Raw genomic sequence first — 16314 nt, 5'->3', positions numbered from 1 at the left:
TAACTATTTTGAATACGTGTAAAATTAATGTTACCAGCATAATCTAACTTCTAAACATGCAGTATAGGTTTTTTAGGCTTATAAAATGACATTAGAACATTTTATATGAGACCAGTTTAATAATTCATAAGCTAGGGGGTTATTGGTCACAAGGACCAGTTTAATAATTAATAATCTAAGGGGTCACTGGTCATAAGGACCAGTTAAAAAAATAGCTTATTTCCAAGGCTGGCCGTCTCCTATAAAATGACGAGAAAACGTTATCATATGGCCCGTGGCGCCATCCATTATTTTAGAAAAAAAATATTTTTGCCGGAAAACGCGTCTATTTGAACGAACCATTGAGAGATAGACGGCGCCACGGGTAGAATGATAAAGTTGTCTCGTCATTTGGGAGCAGACGGCAGTATTCTTATTTTTTAAAAACTTGTTTCGCGAATCGCGATATACTGAAATACGAGTATACGACGTTTTGATTGGACCTCTAGATTAATATTCCTAACTCAATGGGTCCCGGGGTGCATTTAATTTGGAATGTAATGGGATAGAGTTTTCTATCTAGTTCTATATTTTCTCTTAAATATTTTAAAATGAGTAAATCAGCTTCAAGATCAATGAAAAAAAATACGGGTAACAATTGTTCGAATGATAATGTTTTGTACAATGAAGTTATAAGAGTTGTGAAAAAGCAACTATGTGGTCAGTCACTGGTAAATTATGATGAAATACCAACCTCAAAATTGTTTAAGCCACTTTTTGATACTATCGTAAAATTAGTTCAAGACACTGTAAAAACTGGCGAAAGTAATTCATTAATTGTACTTGGTCCAAGAGGAAGTGGCAAGTCAGCCCTTCTAAACAGCTCTTTAGATTTTATTAAAAATGAGAAAAGAACTAATACTAAAGTGGAGATTGTTGAACTAAATGGCCTCATTCATACGGATGACAGCATTGCGTTAAAAGACATTGCAAGACAGCTAAAATTAAACAATGTAGTTGATGACCGAGTTGTTGGAAGTTTTGCAGAAAATATGACTTTAATATTGGAAACTTTAAAAACTGGAATAGCAGGAAGTCAAACGATTATATTTTGTTTAGAAGAATTTGATTTGTTTTCCTACCATAAAAATCAAACTCTCCTGTACAATCTTTTCGATGTTGCACAATCAATGAATACACCAATAGTTGTTATTGGTATAACTTGTCGTTTAGATGTCATTGAACTTTTAGAAAAAAGGGTGAAATCAAGATTTTCCCACCGCCAGCTTCATATTTTTACTGACCTCTCATTTGACGAATACGTAGCAACAGCTGCTTATTGGCTAACTTTAAATGAAACATTTACAGATTGTCAAGTGAAAGAGAATTGGAATAATTTTGTTGTGAAAATATTTAAAAATGAAACAGTTTTGGCAGCGTTGAAGCAAAATTACAATTATACCTTAAATTTCAATTCTTTACAGAAAATTATTTGGCCTTTGGTGGATGATATATTGGTTGCCCTGAAATCTTGCAAAGGTCAAGACAAGCCTTTAGTACTAAATGATACTCTATTTAATAGTATACAACCATTAGTAATTGATTCCAAAAGTATTATCATTCGAAGTCTATCTCTTCTTGAACTTACACTAATCATTGTTATGTTTCAACATTCTACAATTCATGAAGGTGAACCTTTTAATTTTCATATAATCTATGAACAGTACAAAAAATTAATTAGAAATGATTCTAATGGCGGACTTTCGGGAATGCAGGAGTTCTCCAAACCTGTTGTCTCAAAAGCTTTTGAAAACCTAGAACATTTAGAATTAGTAAGATCTGTAGATAATCTTTCCTCTGTACCATCTTTCAAGGGACAAAAGGACTATAAGTCAATGTGTCTATTGTTACAATCTGCACAACTTAAAGATGCACTGAAGATTTATCCGTCTTTACCTACTCAACTTAGCCAACTTGCTTCAGTTTAATAGTATTTCAAGTTTACAGAAATTAAGTTTTTCCCTGAGTTTCATTACTATGAAATGATCGATTTTCCAATTATGTTTAAAAAAAAATAATAAATTGTATTTCTGCATTTTGTGTACAACAAATAAGATATGAAACTTTAAAAAATGTTTGTTTTAATGCCTTGCACTGTAATACAAATTTTGAAAAATTAACAGCAATTTATGTCTTGAATATGTATTTTTGTTTTAAAACCGACGTTGATTGAACCAATGTTCTTGAGTCATTTGGTTAGGTAGCCCAGTTTGCCAAGGGAACATACCCTGCTGATTATTTCCAAACATAAACAGCTGTGGGTTTATTTGGGGAAAAGATGTAGTTCCACTCATAAATGAGGTCATTTGGAATGATATACCTGGTGAGAATCTAGACATTCCTGGAGGTAATCTAACATTATGACCATTTTGAGACCAATTATTTTGCGAAGACCAGTTAGGTTGTGATTCCTGTAATCTGGACATTCTAGATGAATTTTCTTCATTTCTGGAATGTGGATCAGCGTTCTGGCTTACACTGGGACATGACTGTGATCTATGATGTTTCATTAAAGCTAGTCTATATGGGTTTTCATTTCGGGTTAAACCTTCACGACAATCTAACCTAAGGGGTTTACCATATAGATTGATTCCATTTAAGAGTTCTATGGCATACGGAACCGAATCTTGATGTTTAAAAGTTACAAAAGCATAGTTTCTTTTCTTCCCATCTTTGTCTTTGGGCATATGCACGTCGTCTAGGGGGCCAGCTTGTAGAAATAATTCATATAAAATAATTTCTGTTGTTTTTTCAGAAAGATTTCCGCACCAAACAGTTCTGCTTCTATACGTGTCATTTTCCATGTTTTGCATTATATAAAAACTGCTTTAAAATTTGCAGTTATGCTTCAAAACACTTCGAGTCCGTTTACTCTTATTTTCCGAAATTCCGAAGCAAAGCAACAACAAGGAACCTGTGTTGCCAATGTTCGAAAGTCGAAATTCCCATTGCTGGATATCAAATTTCCCACAAATTCCCACACCCCAATTCAGCCCCGCCCCCAACGAAAACTCAACGGAAAACATGCCATAATTTTTGAAAAATTCACTTTTTAAAAATAAATTTGATTGAAATTACAATTTTTAAACATTTTGGTTGTTAGGACTATGCATTGGCGCCTCCTTTATATTATTTATAAAATCCCAAGATTCACGAAAATACACTGCTCTAGATAATTTTGGGCTTTCTATTGATAGTAAAATTAAAACCCGCCAACATGAAAATTCCCACAAAATCTACGTTTTCGAAAAACACTTTCCTTTTTCCCATAGAGCCAAAATGAACCACAAAAATTTCCACAATATGGAAAGTTTTCCACAATCTGCCAACATTGCAGGGAACAAAAAAAAATTATTTGTCGTCCGCTACAGTCACCATCAGTCCCAAAGACTACATGATCAATCCATTATCCATAACCAGAGACTAAAGAGTAGAGATGATTATGCCTCAGCTCAGAAGCAGTTTGTTTCTTAATATCACCTTTCATTAATTAATTAACTTTAGCCGCTACCTATCTAGGTTTCAATGACGAACCAAAGGGGGCGTAGCGATATTTTTCGGTCGCGAATATAACATTTTATACTACTCTACATTATATTGTTCTAATTAATAATATTTATTAATGACGGCTATGTGTATAGAAAGCAGCACTTTGAAGTCACTCAGAACCGGTAGTACTGCCATGGCAGTACCATGGAGGAAAGACAAGGAGGGCTTAACTGCGTAAGTTTTTTGGGGGAGGTGAGGAGCACAAGCAGCATGATCGACCATTGGGTAGCCTACCAATCACGAGAACCGCCCAACCTCCGTGACGCCGCGGTCATCACGCTGAGTCAGCTACAGGGCTACAGGGGGCTACAAGGCCTTAGTATTACCGTACCCCGTACGGCGTAATGCCTTGAGCTATTTCGGTGACGCGTCGCGTCGGATACTGTTTACGTGCGCGAAAAAATTGTACAGTTGGACGCTAATTAAGAGTATTAGGTGTAATGTAGACCTAATATTTGCAAAAAAATCCGTTTAATTGTGTTTTTGTGGATATTAACTTTCAGCCGGTGTGACTAGGTAAACATAGTTTTTTTATTTTGCTCTTTTCCAAAGCCTCCTTCTTAGAGCTCAGTAACTGTTGTCAACTTATCATGGCAGCAAGCTGCCAGCTAACATAAGCAAATAATAGATTTCTTTTATGAAATCTAATTATAAGTCTATGCTGCCATTAACCCTCAGTTTTTACATTAATTGCGCATCAATATCAACATTTAAAATAATAATTTGGACTGAATAGAGGTTATTGTGACCACTAACCGTTTGACTATTTATTTTGTGGCCATTTGAAGTTTATATTGTTCCCCCCCCCGAAAGGTACAGTTACAGTAAATGTTAGTGTCATCACAAGTATATTACATTAAGAGCTTTATTTTCATTCATTATTTATATTAATTTTTAAATTTATTTTCCACTTCCCAGTAATTCATTACTCTGGGGAAGTAAGGTATTCTCAGCTCCAAAATGAAAAAAAAAAGATAAACCTGCATTAACATCTAGCACTTTGCTGTATAAAAATATCTTGACAGAATACATTCCACAATTTATTATTCTTTGAATATAGTTAATGATTTAAACATTTAAAGATTGAGCCTCTTTAAAATGCTTTCATGCTAAATTTTATATAAAACTGCTATATGAAATGACAAGTGCTATTAAAAATACTTTTGGTGAGACATTTTCATTTTTATTTAAGTATGGTCATAAGTAACATAATAATAATAAGGATGACACTTCCTATTGCTTTAATGCTAATTTTCTAACCGAACCCATTTTTGGCACTAATACTCTCTTCAAGCTGTGACTTGGACTGGCGACTTAAGGTTTTGGATGACTACTTTTTGATAAAAATTTAAGCCTAATATCGGAGAGCACGTTCTGGAGTCGCGAGGGGCTTTGACTTTGTTTTGAAGCCTGCGTGCGAATCATGCGTGATAATAAAACAAGAGCTTGTGGCGCTGAGAAAAACCTTTTAAATTTTTATCATTTTAGCCTAATATTCCGCCTATCTATCGGAAACCAGATATTTTGGCTTAGCGGAAGTCTCGCATATTTTAGACACTAGAGGGCTTTGTGCTGAGAAAAAATCTTGATTACTCAATAACTATGAAAATCAGTTCGGTTGTAAATCTCGTAAATTGACATACTTATTGTTATTATGTTACTTATGGTATGGTGCTCTCTTCATTGGCCAAATTTTTTGTGAAACCGAATGTATACATGTAGCTCCTCTGCATGTATTTTATATAAATTTGAACTGCCTTCTCATAAATTATTCATTATTACGAAGCACCTGTTTTAAACTGTTTATATCTGAAGATTTTTTAATAAATAGTCATGATTCATTATTTATGTAGCTTGTCAAATTAACATATTAAGAAAAATGAATGATTGAATCTGGTGATGGCGAATTTCTTTTGCTTTGTCTTTAAGGTGCTAGTTGCTATGTGGCTTTAACCATATTTGTTGTTCCCATACTTGCAGTTTATGAATAATTCACTTTGAGAATAATAAACTTCATTAAACACTGAAATATTTTTACTGTAGAACTGTGTTAAATACCATGAATGTGCTTCTAAATAAACAAAGTTCAATATTTCTTCACCATTCTTACTATTTGGCCATAAATAATTGTGCAGACGATTGCATCATCAGTGATGTAGCTATGGTTGTCAAACTAATTTGTGCCTTAAAGCAAGGAGATAAATTTGAACCATACTGATATACTCGCAAACGTTTGTTTTTCAGATCCCCTACGTGAACAGACATATTTCATTTGTTAATTATGCAATATCAGCTTGTCAAACTAATAGTTTCTCCATAGCTAGACTAAATAAAAATATGAATCCATTGATTAACTTAAGCTTTAGTGAGACCTCCAGGCCTCTCCATAACATACTGAATTACAATCAATATATTTTTATTCAAGCTTTGGAGAAATGCCCACGCCTTCAAATAATGTCTGGGTGTGCTGCTGAGTGATATTTATAACCTTATGTAAACCAATTTTATAATATCAAAATGTGACCTTCAAGTATACAAAAGTAGAAATATATTGTATTTCATTTATAGTTCTTATACAATCAAAAAGTCTTGAAATTATATTAAAATGGGGCATCTAACACAATATAACAACTTATATACTTATCTGCTCCACTTTGACCAGACAATGAATGAGTGTAATACATGTTGGTCAATTTTCAAACAAGCTGTGGCATTATATGTAACTAGTTTAAGCTGCAATTTCATTTCTTGAAATATTTCTGGGTGGAACTTGCAATTAATGTTGTTTTTACTTTTTAGATATGTAATGGTCTTGTTATTAATATTTACCAAATTTGGTTTTTATTATTAAATTTTCTTATGATTTTTTTCCTCTTCAGTTCTCATAAGACCGGTTATTATTCTGAAGTCAGACTCAAGTTGAAACACTCATTTTCTGTCATGGTCTCTAGGTTATTAAAAGTGAAACTTTAATAATCACTCGTGTGTGACCAATTGAAAAGGGGGAATTTTGATAGGTGCCTAACAATTTTTTTTTAAATGAGACAATTATGCAACTACAACTACATTGTTGTGTATATTTCAGTAAAGATTTTGAGTTGGTTATACTTACTTGATTTTTTAACTGGCTATTATGTGAGTAAATGTTTGTTTTAATTTACGGATAATTCTTTCGAACTTTGATCTGACAAGTACCAGTAAATAAAACCAGATGTATTTGTGTTGCAGAGCAACTACATTTCAGGGACATTCCACGTAACCAATATTTTGCTGTCACCCTAGCTGTTAAGGCTATTTGGGTCAGTGTTCTAAAAACTCATTCTATAGGTAGTAAAACCAGTGATAGAATCGTAAAATCTTTTGTATTATGCAGGCCCCACATCCAATATCTTCTATCTTGTTTCTGTTCTATTTTAGCTGCAATTTTGACTTTTTTTTTATCTTTATTGTTGGCCCACCATTAAAAGTTGAAACAATTTTTTTTCAAAGCAAGCCTTTATTTTTTAACCAGATCGAATGAAAATATTATCAGTGTATTAATTTTTGAAAATTGACAGCCAATTCAGGAAGCCTATATCTTAATATATCTATTTTTTGCACTGTATTTAACATTGTACTTAATAAAGCAGATGTAGTATTATATTGTGACGCTCTTTGTTTGCGTAGAACACATATTCCATTTTATTTATTTATTACAGTTTAATGCTACTAGTACTGATAAGATACTGCTATATTGATAATCTTTCAGAAATTTCATTATACCTTTATGTATAGTAACTTCATTCAAACTTTATTAACATATTTCCCTGCTAGTGGCCATAATGGTGAGTGACATGTAATTGAAACAATGGTTTTTTTAGGGCAATTAGTTTTCCAGTACATTGCATAGTCCTTCTAGTGACCCATTACCTATTTATTTATAATAGATTAGTCTTGTAAGTTTTTTTAAATACTATTGTACAAACGTTTCCCAGTTTCATACTCAAAATGTGTAATGTTACTTTTATCCATTAGGTTTTTAAATTTCATACTTTATTGTTCAAATACTATATTTTTTATTTTCAGAGTAATAATGGAAAAGTGAGCTAATTCCTTGAGTACAATGTCCATCAAGAACTTATAATTATAAATGTATCAGGGATGTTTGGTGTTCAACATAGTATTCCTCATTTTTGACCTAAGGTCATGGGACGAAAAATGAAAATGAATCAATTAGATGAGAAAGAATATGAGTGGGTTCTAGGTGTAATTCACAGAGATTTTGATTTGAGAAGAAGAGAACAAGAAAGATTAAAGTAAGTTTAAAACTAACTTTTATTTCAATTGTTTTTTAAAGATTTTAATCCGTATACATGATATTGTACAATTGTGGAAGGAAATTGGGTCTAGTGACCTTTTTTTCTGGAGACAAACAGAATCTAAGATGATGAAATTATATTGGGTGTGATTTGTGTTTTTAAGATCCCCCCTATCACCATGAATTTATAAAAATACACCCATGAATATAGAACTGGCTATGATTTGCAGACACGCATCTCAAATAGCAGCAGGTCTATACTCCTTACCGTCGTCTCATTATTTTGAAGTAGAAATTGAATGATGCTAGTTTATTTATGGCAGCAACGGTACTGACCACCCAAAAATTGCTAACGTTTCTGTTAAAGAAAAAAGCTCTGGGCTCTGGGCCTTGTTGAAAATATTTTAAATAGATCAATTAAATCATTTACATATGCAACTAATTTGAAATATTTGTTCAATGTTCAAAATGGATCAAAATTATTATTAATAACCTTGCACTTGTAAAGCTTTTATTAAATTCTTAGTGACTGGCATTGTGTCAGAATTTAATGTATACCAGCTAGTGCACTTAAGATATTGTATTATCCCATAACACTGGTGGTCTCATCAGAAATGCCTTACACTAGTGTCCACAGATGGGTGACCGGCAATTGGGAGTTAATTTATTAACTATTAATTTATCTCAAGATTGGATTTAAAATTAACAACTAAAAGTCTAAAACCCTCGTGATGACCGTATGCCATTGTTTGCCTAATTGTTTTGATTTCAACAGTAAAATTGAAAGTGAACTTAATGAAGCTGCTAACCAAAGGAACATTTTGGCAAAAAGGAAGGAGTTCAATGAAAAATGGTAGTTTTTGACTAGATTATGGAAATCATTGGGTCATTCAATGTCATTTTTACCACACCATAAAACATACATTTTCCATGAAATCTCTCTAGCTGATAATGAGGTTCACATGACTTTAATGGCATATATAAATATGCTTTACCTTTTTGCAGTATTGACTGCAAAAGTTTTTAAATAAATATTCCATAAAATGCTTATGATGTTGAAATGAAAAGGAATGATCCAGTATTTTACTTCAGTGTCTAATAAAAAATGATGTATTTACTTAAATAGATTTTTTTCCTTATAGTTGTATTCTTTGTTGTTCAGCTTTTAATTTACTGTTTAATAAAAAGTTGCAATGTGGAAATTGTCAATTCTTGGTGTGCCGAAATTGCGCTACTTGGGAAAGCCAAGGAAAAACCTGGTTGTGTCATGTCTGTGATCAACAAAGGTACCATCCAACCTAATTTTGATTGATAGTTTCTTTCAGCGTGAACTATTAAATAAGAAAAACTTTCCAGGGCCAAATAGTGCAGGGCATGTATTAAAAATATGATTAGTATAGATTTAGCAAAAATATACAAATACCTAAAAATAGATGTTTACCAAACATGTTTACGTATATTATTAAATTTTCTTTAAAATCCACTAGAATTTTGTACGTCCAATCTTGCGAGTGGTTTTACGAACATATTCAAAAGAAGTTTCAGCGCTTTGGTAGTGCAAAAATTCTTGACCAGCTAAAAGGGAAAAGAAAAGAATCTGGTATTGATAGTGAAAATGATTCGGGATATGGACCGACGTTTTCTGAAGGAAATTACAAAGGAAGCCCTGTGAATTTACATTTGCTCTTTCCTGGATTTCACGCCAAATTAAAGCAAGAGGAAAATGGTGACACTGTATCAGTTTCTGGTGAGCTCACTTTTCATATACTTTTATTAAATTATTTAAACATATAATGGTTCATGATGCATTAGAGAATTGTCCAGGGTCGGCTGATTTAAAGTGCTAGTTTTCCATGCTAGTTTCTGGAAATAAGGTGGGGAAAATATGAAATTATCATTGCTGGGCTAACAATTTCTCATGATTCTGTTGATCTGTGAATCAATTTGATTGAAATTATTATTTAAGGAAAGTTAATTTAAAAAAAAATCAATGGAGGAATTGTAAAATGGCTAAAATAGGTTCCGTAACAATTCCAATCCAAAGTAATCCTTATCAAATTAAATTGTTTAATAGTAATTAATTTGAATTAAGATAAAATTAACTTTTAGTTTGATACTTTACTTCTTCTATCAGTTATTCACTCGATAAGTCTGAAAAATGTATTATTAAATTAAGATAATCAATTTAAAGATTTTTTTTAAATTCATAAAATGGTAACTCTGTAATTTTCCGTTCTTCACGTATGTTGTGCAGGTTTGCTGAAAATCCACATAAAGCCATTTAGCGAGATACAAATAACAAGAACCTTTAAGGTCATTCTTTATTTATTCAAACAAGATATGTGCAATCTCATACCCATAGTTAAATAGATTAAAATTGTTTTTACCCACTTAACAGTTGCCTTAAGACATTTGAATGGAACCATGACAAGTCGATATTTCCGTCGCGGATACACCCTGTTCCTATTTTTTATGAACCGAAGAATTATATTATAATATATAAAGCTCACCAAGATATTAAATGAATCTAGTTTTGTTCCACCTGCTTAATTTTATGTGGGAGCAATGGCCTTTAATGTGATTTTGTCATTTCAGTAATAGTTTTGGGTCCATTTTTGTCTTTTTTTCTTAAACTGGAGCTATTTTCAGCAAATCGGATGATAATTGATTTTTTGTTTTGAACAGGCCCTGTGGTAGAACAAACTTCTGAAGCTAAAGATGTATCTAAAGTTCGTCAGCATATAGAAACAGTTGTTGAAGGTCTAGTTGGCGATTCTCTGGACACTGCACGTGTTGACAAAGCTTACAGTCATTCACAATGTAAGTATTTTAATGTATTTTTACATTTTGCATTTTATCATCAAGTTCCAGAGTTAATTATTGGTGATAATCGAATTAATATTAAATAAAAAAATTATATGTTAATAATATAATATAGTATTAATTATTATTTATTAATTAAATTAGAATTTCAGGTACAGGTACTACTGGTATAGATATTATTATTTTGTTGGCATTAATTCTATGCATTTGTAGACTTTTTCGCGCTTGTACACTGTTAAACCCCTGAAGATTTTCCCTGGTCTCTAAACCGTTTTGAATTCTATCTGTCTGTGCTTGTTAAACCGGTTTCTTGTTTAATTGCCTGAGTCCTTAAGAGTGAAAGGGGGGGGGGGGGATTCCTGTTAGATGGGGAAGAAAAAAATTGATTAAAATGCCATTGAAAGTTTTCCTCTTATTTTTATTACACATTTTTCCTGATTCCTGGTTAGCTTGTCGTTTTTTATGCGTTAGACAATTTATAAATATGACACTCAAGGCTGGAATTTTATTTACCTGTACATTTAAAAAAATACAGCTCTGATAGTAGTAGCACAGGCGTGGTAGTAGTTACATTACATTAAACTACTTATATTTAAATTAATATTTATTTGCAAAGCTTTAAATTTTTTTCTAGTAATTATGGAAAATTTAATTATATTGTTTCGTAAAAAAATTTATAACCGGTATCAGTGACTTCGGATATGGTGGAAGAGTTTGGGGTAAATGAACCATTATTTACATAACTTCGAACTGAATTTTTTAATGTGATGACGGAAAAGCTTATGTTTGAAATGGAAAATTGCTCTTCAAGTCGTTAATATACATTTAAACAACACATCGAGAGCAGTTTAAGCGGGATGTCAAGACAAATGCCCTTCTTCATTTTTCAGCTCACAATTGTATTTCACTAAGTGCATGAAAATTTGATTATAATATTCATTATTATCCAAAATAAGTTCTTTTAGTAAAAGGTTATGACTAGTGACAATGTCCACTATTCATTGACGTCTGCCTTCAACCTCAAAAAAAAAAATATTTTTGGAAGACTCATGTTTTACAACAATGACTTGAAAAAATTTTAGATAATTTAGAGTACATACAAAGTGGTGCCTGTGTACTTGAAGAGAAGGATACCTTTGCTATTACATGACTTAACAAAAAATTAAGAAAAACAGCTTGTAGGTCAATTTAGTTAAATGTACACTACCATAACTTTGGATAGGTAGACTACACTAAACCATGCTCCCCAAAAATAAGCCAAAAAAATTAAAGACACCAGATACTCTGCTTTGGAAGATTAGCCTCACCCAAAGTATCCAAAAAACAAGGGCTCTATTTCTAGATTGCGTAAGCCCCTTTCCCCATGAATAGTGATTTTATCACTGGATTAGGAAAGTACATTTCCCTGTCATGATCCAAAATAAAAGAAGTGAAAAAATCATAAATATGCTGCATCAGAAGTTAAGCCACCACCGCATTTCTTTTCACTTATAGATGTGTCATATTTAACCAAAATTACAGTATTAAAACTTTACTAAAACTAACATTGCCCTAAGTAAGATATTTAACAACCTATTTTTTTTAGACCTTCAGCTTTTTACTGATTTCCATAAACAACTTGTTACTTCTATGCTTAAACTACGTCAGGCACTTGAAACTGCTATACTAAGTAATATTTATACTATACTAGTACTTTTATTCACATGGTACATATTGCTAAAATTATTTTATTATAGATAAACCTAATGATGGTAGTGGTGTAACACCAACCACAGCACATGCCAGTCTTAAACAAATTATTGTCCGTATTGGTGAAAATGTTGCAGCACTTCCGTGTCTAGAAGTAAGTTTGAAATATATTAGAAATTTTAAGATTTATTTCCTCCTGTAAGCAATAAGCTATATTAAGGTAATTATTTAATTTTGTTTTCATTTCTTATTTGCAGAGATGTGAATCGCAAAAGTTAATCAATGAAGATACCCAAGACTCACAAGGACTATCAAAATTCTCTGATAGTTACATCTTTCAGTCTTATGAAGAGCTTTTAGCTTCTGCAGTTATAAATAAAGTAAGCTGTCGTTCCATTTCTATTACAATTATAGTTATATTAAATAAAGTTTCAAACTTGTTACTTATTTATTACTTAAAATAAAATTACGAGTTAGTGTATTACAGGAATTTTGTTGTGCTGTGTAAGTTTTCATCTAATAAAGGTAAAAATAAAAATATTGAAAAAGCAAAATTTCAATTGAAAATGCTTTTTATATGACAATTTTACTTAAGGTTTTATTAATTTTAAAAACATAATAAATTTGTTTTGGCATAAAAATATCTGCTATCATGAGCCTATCATTAAGTACCTTAAGTCCATGCAAGAATTGAAACATGTCGGAACTCTACCAGCCAAAATGCTTTTAATTAGGTCTTATATTTTTTAAATTATTAACAGAGAACATTCAAAATTGTTAATTTATTGGCATTTAATAATTCATCATTATTATCAGAGTAAGTGTTAGTTTAACTTTGAAAGAATGTATGCTACTTATACTTATTGGCAAAATTCTGAAAACAGTTCTCCTTAGATTGCAGTTTTATGTCTAAATCTTGACTGCTTAACCAAATTATCATTTTTTACACAGCTTGTAGATCAAAGTCAAAAGTTACAGTATGGAACAAGTGGAAGAGAAAGTAGCCAATCTGAACTCTCCACATCGGATAATGATGTGCCCCTTAAAAAGAAGGCGAGTGGAGTCTTAAGTCATAGTACGAGTAGTTCTAGTACTGACAGTGAAAGAGAATCTGTGTTGGATGATCTTGAATCTAGAAGCTTAGGAGGTGTTGATGCAGCTGATGAATTCCACTGGGCTTCTAATCTTGATACCACAAAACCACCCAGAGTAGAATATGTTGTGAGTTGTTTTTTTCTGTTAAATAATAAGGTGATCAGGGTGCTGCCTTCTTATTCTCAGTTAACGTTTATTAATTCTTGATAGTATGTATTTACCCAATCCAAATATATGTGGTTTTTTGTAATATTAAATATCTTTAATCTTAAATTAAAGATATTTCTTAAGGCTGGGTGAATAACCGAATTAACCGAATAATTCGATCGAATATCGAGACGAATAACCGTCTCGATATTCGCTTCACGCCTTTTTTGGTATTTGATCGAATATCGAATAGCATTTGTATTATTCGGTAATTATTATTCGTTAAATATTCGGCGAATATTCGTAAAATATTCGGCGAATATTCGGCTAAAAAATTACTAAAAGTATCCTAAAAAGTTAAAATGTGATTTTCTTATTTAATACCGAGATATACTTCAATATTGTAGTACCAAAGATTGTGTACTCTAGTGATATTTTAAAATAAAATATATTTTTTATTTTGGGATGCTCAATGGTACTTTAAACTGATACAATTCTACCATTTAGATATTAATTTTTTTTTAATATTTAGACTATTAGATCTGTTCTTCGACAAATATTTGGGTCAATATTCAGTATAGTTTTCGACAAATATTTGGGTCAATATTCGGTATAGTATTCGACGAATATTCGGTATAGTATTTGACGAATATTTGGTATAGTATTCGGCGAATATTCGGTATAGTATTCAACGAATATTTGATAAGGTAATATTTTTAATAAGCCTAATTATTCGGTATTTGGTTCAAAAACTACTATTCGTCTCGGTATTCGATTAGAAATTTATTGGGCATTCGATATTCGTCTCGATAGGCTAAAAATGCTATTCACCCAGCCTATTTCTTCTTGCAATAATTCCTGGACTTTTTTTTATCATTTATTATACATATTGGGCAGTGAAAATTTAAGTAGGTATAAGCCACCTTGTGTGAAGTGTAGTACAGCGGCCTCATCGAATTTGATATTAATTTTGGTTGCGCCTGATAGACCTTGTCACGTAGATGTCGAGGGTATTTTTTATTTTGGCCGCAAATGATTTTTTAATTGTTTAGCTTAATTTTTTTAATTTTAAAAATTTCTCATTTTCATTGAATTTAATATTAATTTTGTTTGCGCCTGATAGACCTTGTCACGTAGATCCCGAATGTATTTTTTATTTTGGCCGCAAATGAGTATTTAATTGTTTAATTTAATTTTTTTAATTTAAAAAATTTCTCATTTTCATTGAATTTTATATTAATTTTGGTTGCGCGTGATAGACATTGTCACGTAGATGTCGAGGGTAATTTTTATTTTGGCCGCAAATGATTATTTAATTGTTTAACTTAATTTTTTTAATTTTAAAAATTTCTCATTTTCATTGAATTTTATATTAATTTTGGTTGCGCCTGATAGACCTTGCCACGTAGATGCCGAGGGTAATTTTTATTTTGGCCGCAAATGATGATTATTTAATTTTTTAATGTAATTTTAAATTTCTAATTTTTGGGCATTTGCACGTGTTTTGTTGTACTTATTTCCGTCGTGTGTTCGCCGGCAACACAGTTTCGGTGTCCTAATGAATTCCACGTGATATTCCCTTTTTGTATAAAATCAGTTACAGTTTTTGTTCATTTTCTCGGTGTTTTATATTTTTGGGCCACAAAGTAATATTCCCGTACTTTATCAAATCTTTTACAGTTTTTGTTCATTTTCTCGGTGTTTTCTATTATTGGGCCACTTTGTTTCTGGTTGAGATTAAAAGTATATACTTGTCGCGTTATAGATGGCCCATCGCTTTTTTTAGTATGGGGTTGGGGAGGCGCAACGCGCCCCCAGCGCTTGAGCGAAGTGAGTGCGCGGCGCCGTCAGGCGCCAATACGGGGAGTTTAGTAACGTCTTTTACGTGTTTTGGAAGTAATTATCTTCGTCGGGTTGTCGCCTACACCACGGCTTGTTACTGTTTGTTTAGGTTTCCACTCTACTAACTTTTTAACATTAAGTTAATTAATTTAATTATCATTTTCGACCCAAAAACAAAAGTTTGGTAATCAACGCGTCAAGTGCTACATTCTCCGCCACCCAAAAATACAAAAACACGGTAATTTCCTACAATTAGTACATTTTTAAACATTAAGTTAATTAATTTAATTATCATTTGCGGCCCAAAAAATAGTTTCGTAATCTACGCGTCAAGTGCTACATTCTCCGCCACCCAAAAATTACAAAAACACGGTAATTAACTAAAATTAGTTCATTTTTAACATTAAGTTAATTAATTTAATTATCATTTGCGGCCCCAAAAAAAATTAGTTTCGTAATCTACGCGTCAAGTGCTACATTCTCCGCCACCCAAAAATACAAAAACACGGTAATTTCCTACAATTAGTACATTTTTAACATTAAGTTAATTAATTTAATTATCATTTGCGGCCCAAAAAAATTGTTTCGTAATCTACGCGTCAAGTGCTACATTCTCCGCCACCCAAAAATACAAAAACACGGTAATTCCCTAAAATTAGTACATTTTTAACATTAAGTTAATTAATTTAATTATCATTTGCGGCCCAAAAAAAATTAGTTTCGTAATCTACGCGTCAAGTGCTACATTCTCCACCAAAAAATAACACGAAATTACATGAGGCCGCTGTAGTGCAATTTTGCCGAAACCTTCCATATGAAACTTAAACCCCATC

The 16314-nt window shown here is 32.0% G+C and overlaps 2 protein-coding genes across 8 annotated transcripts in view; both read left to right on the top strand.

Moving 5' to 3' along the window:
* Positions 1-516: 516 nt before the first annotated feature.
* On the top strand, positions 517-7492 carry Orc4 (origin recognition complex subunit 4). The gene is made up of 2 exons (XM_090172244.1): positions 517-1668; positions 7449-7492. Exons 1-2 carry the CDS (start codon positions 591-593, stop codon positions 7475-7477), a joined length of 1107 nt encoding a protein of 368 aa, XP_090028370.1. The 5' UTR covers positions 517-590; the 3' UTR covers positions 7478-7492.
* The window catches only part of LOC149947925 (uncharacterized), a 27379-nt gene continuing 14714 nt past the window's right edge, over positions 3650-16314 (top strand). For 3 of the 7 annotated variants that reach the window (XM_090172241.1, XM_090172242.1, XM_090172237.1), the window contains exons 1-10: positions 3787-4104; positions 7654-7883; positions 8661-8738; positions 9028-9171; positions 9373-9632; positions 10571-10705; positions 12294-12377; positions 12445-12551; positions 12655-12777; positions 13349-13618. In XM_090172241.1, the coding sequence (XP_090028367.1) occupies positions 7774-7883; positions 8661-8738; positions 9028-9171; positions 9373-9632; positions 10571-10705; positions 12294-12377; positions 12445-12551; positions 12655-12777; positions 13349-13618 (1311 nt within the window). In that variant the 5' untranslated portion in view covers positions 3787-4104; positions 7654-7773. Of the gene's footprint in view, positions 3763-3786; positions 4105-4402; positions 4419-7503; positions 7524-7653; positions 7884-8660; positions 8739-9027; positions 9172-9372; positions 9633-10570; positions 10706-12293; positions 12378-12444; positions 12552-12654; positions 12778-13348; positions 13619-16314 lie in introns of those variants that run through there. The other 4 variants (XM_090172238.1, XM_090172243.1, XM_090172240.1 and 1 more) reach the window with 4 other exon arrangements.

The sequence above is a fragment of the Leiobunum rupestre genome, chromosome 4 (assembly GCF_980474605.1).
Source record: "Leiobunum rupestre chromosome 4, qqLeiRupe1.1.hap1, whole genome shotgun sequence".
Taxonomy (NCBI): domain Eukaryota; kingdom Metazoa; phylum Arthropoda; class Arachnida; order Opiliones; family Sclerosomatidae; genus Leiobunum; species Leiobunum rupestre.
The sequence above is the reverse complement of the archived record's forward strand: the minus strand, read 5'-3'. Positions and strand labels throughout refer to the sequence as shown.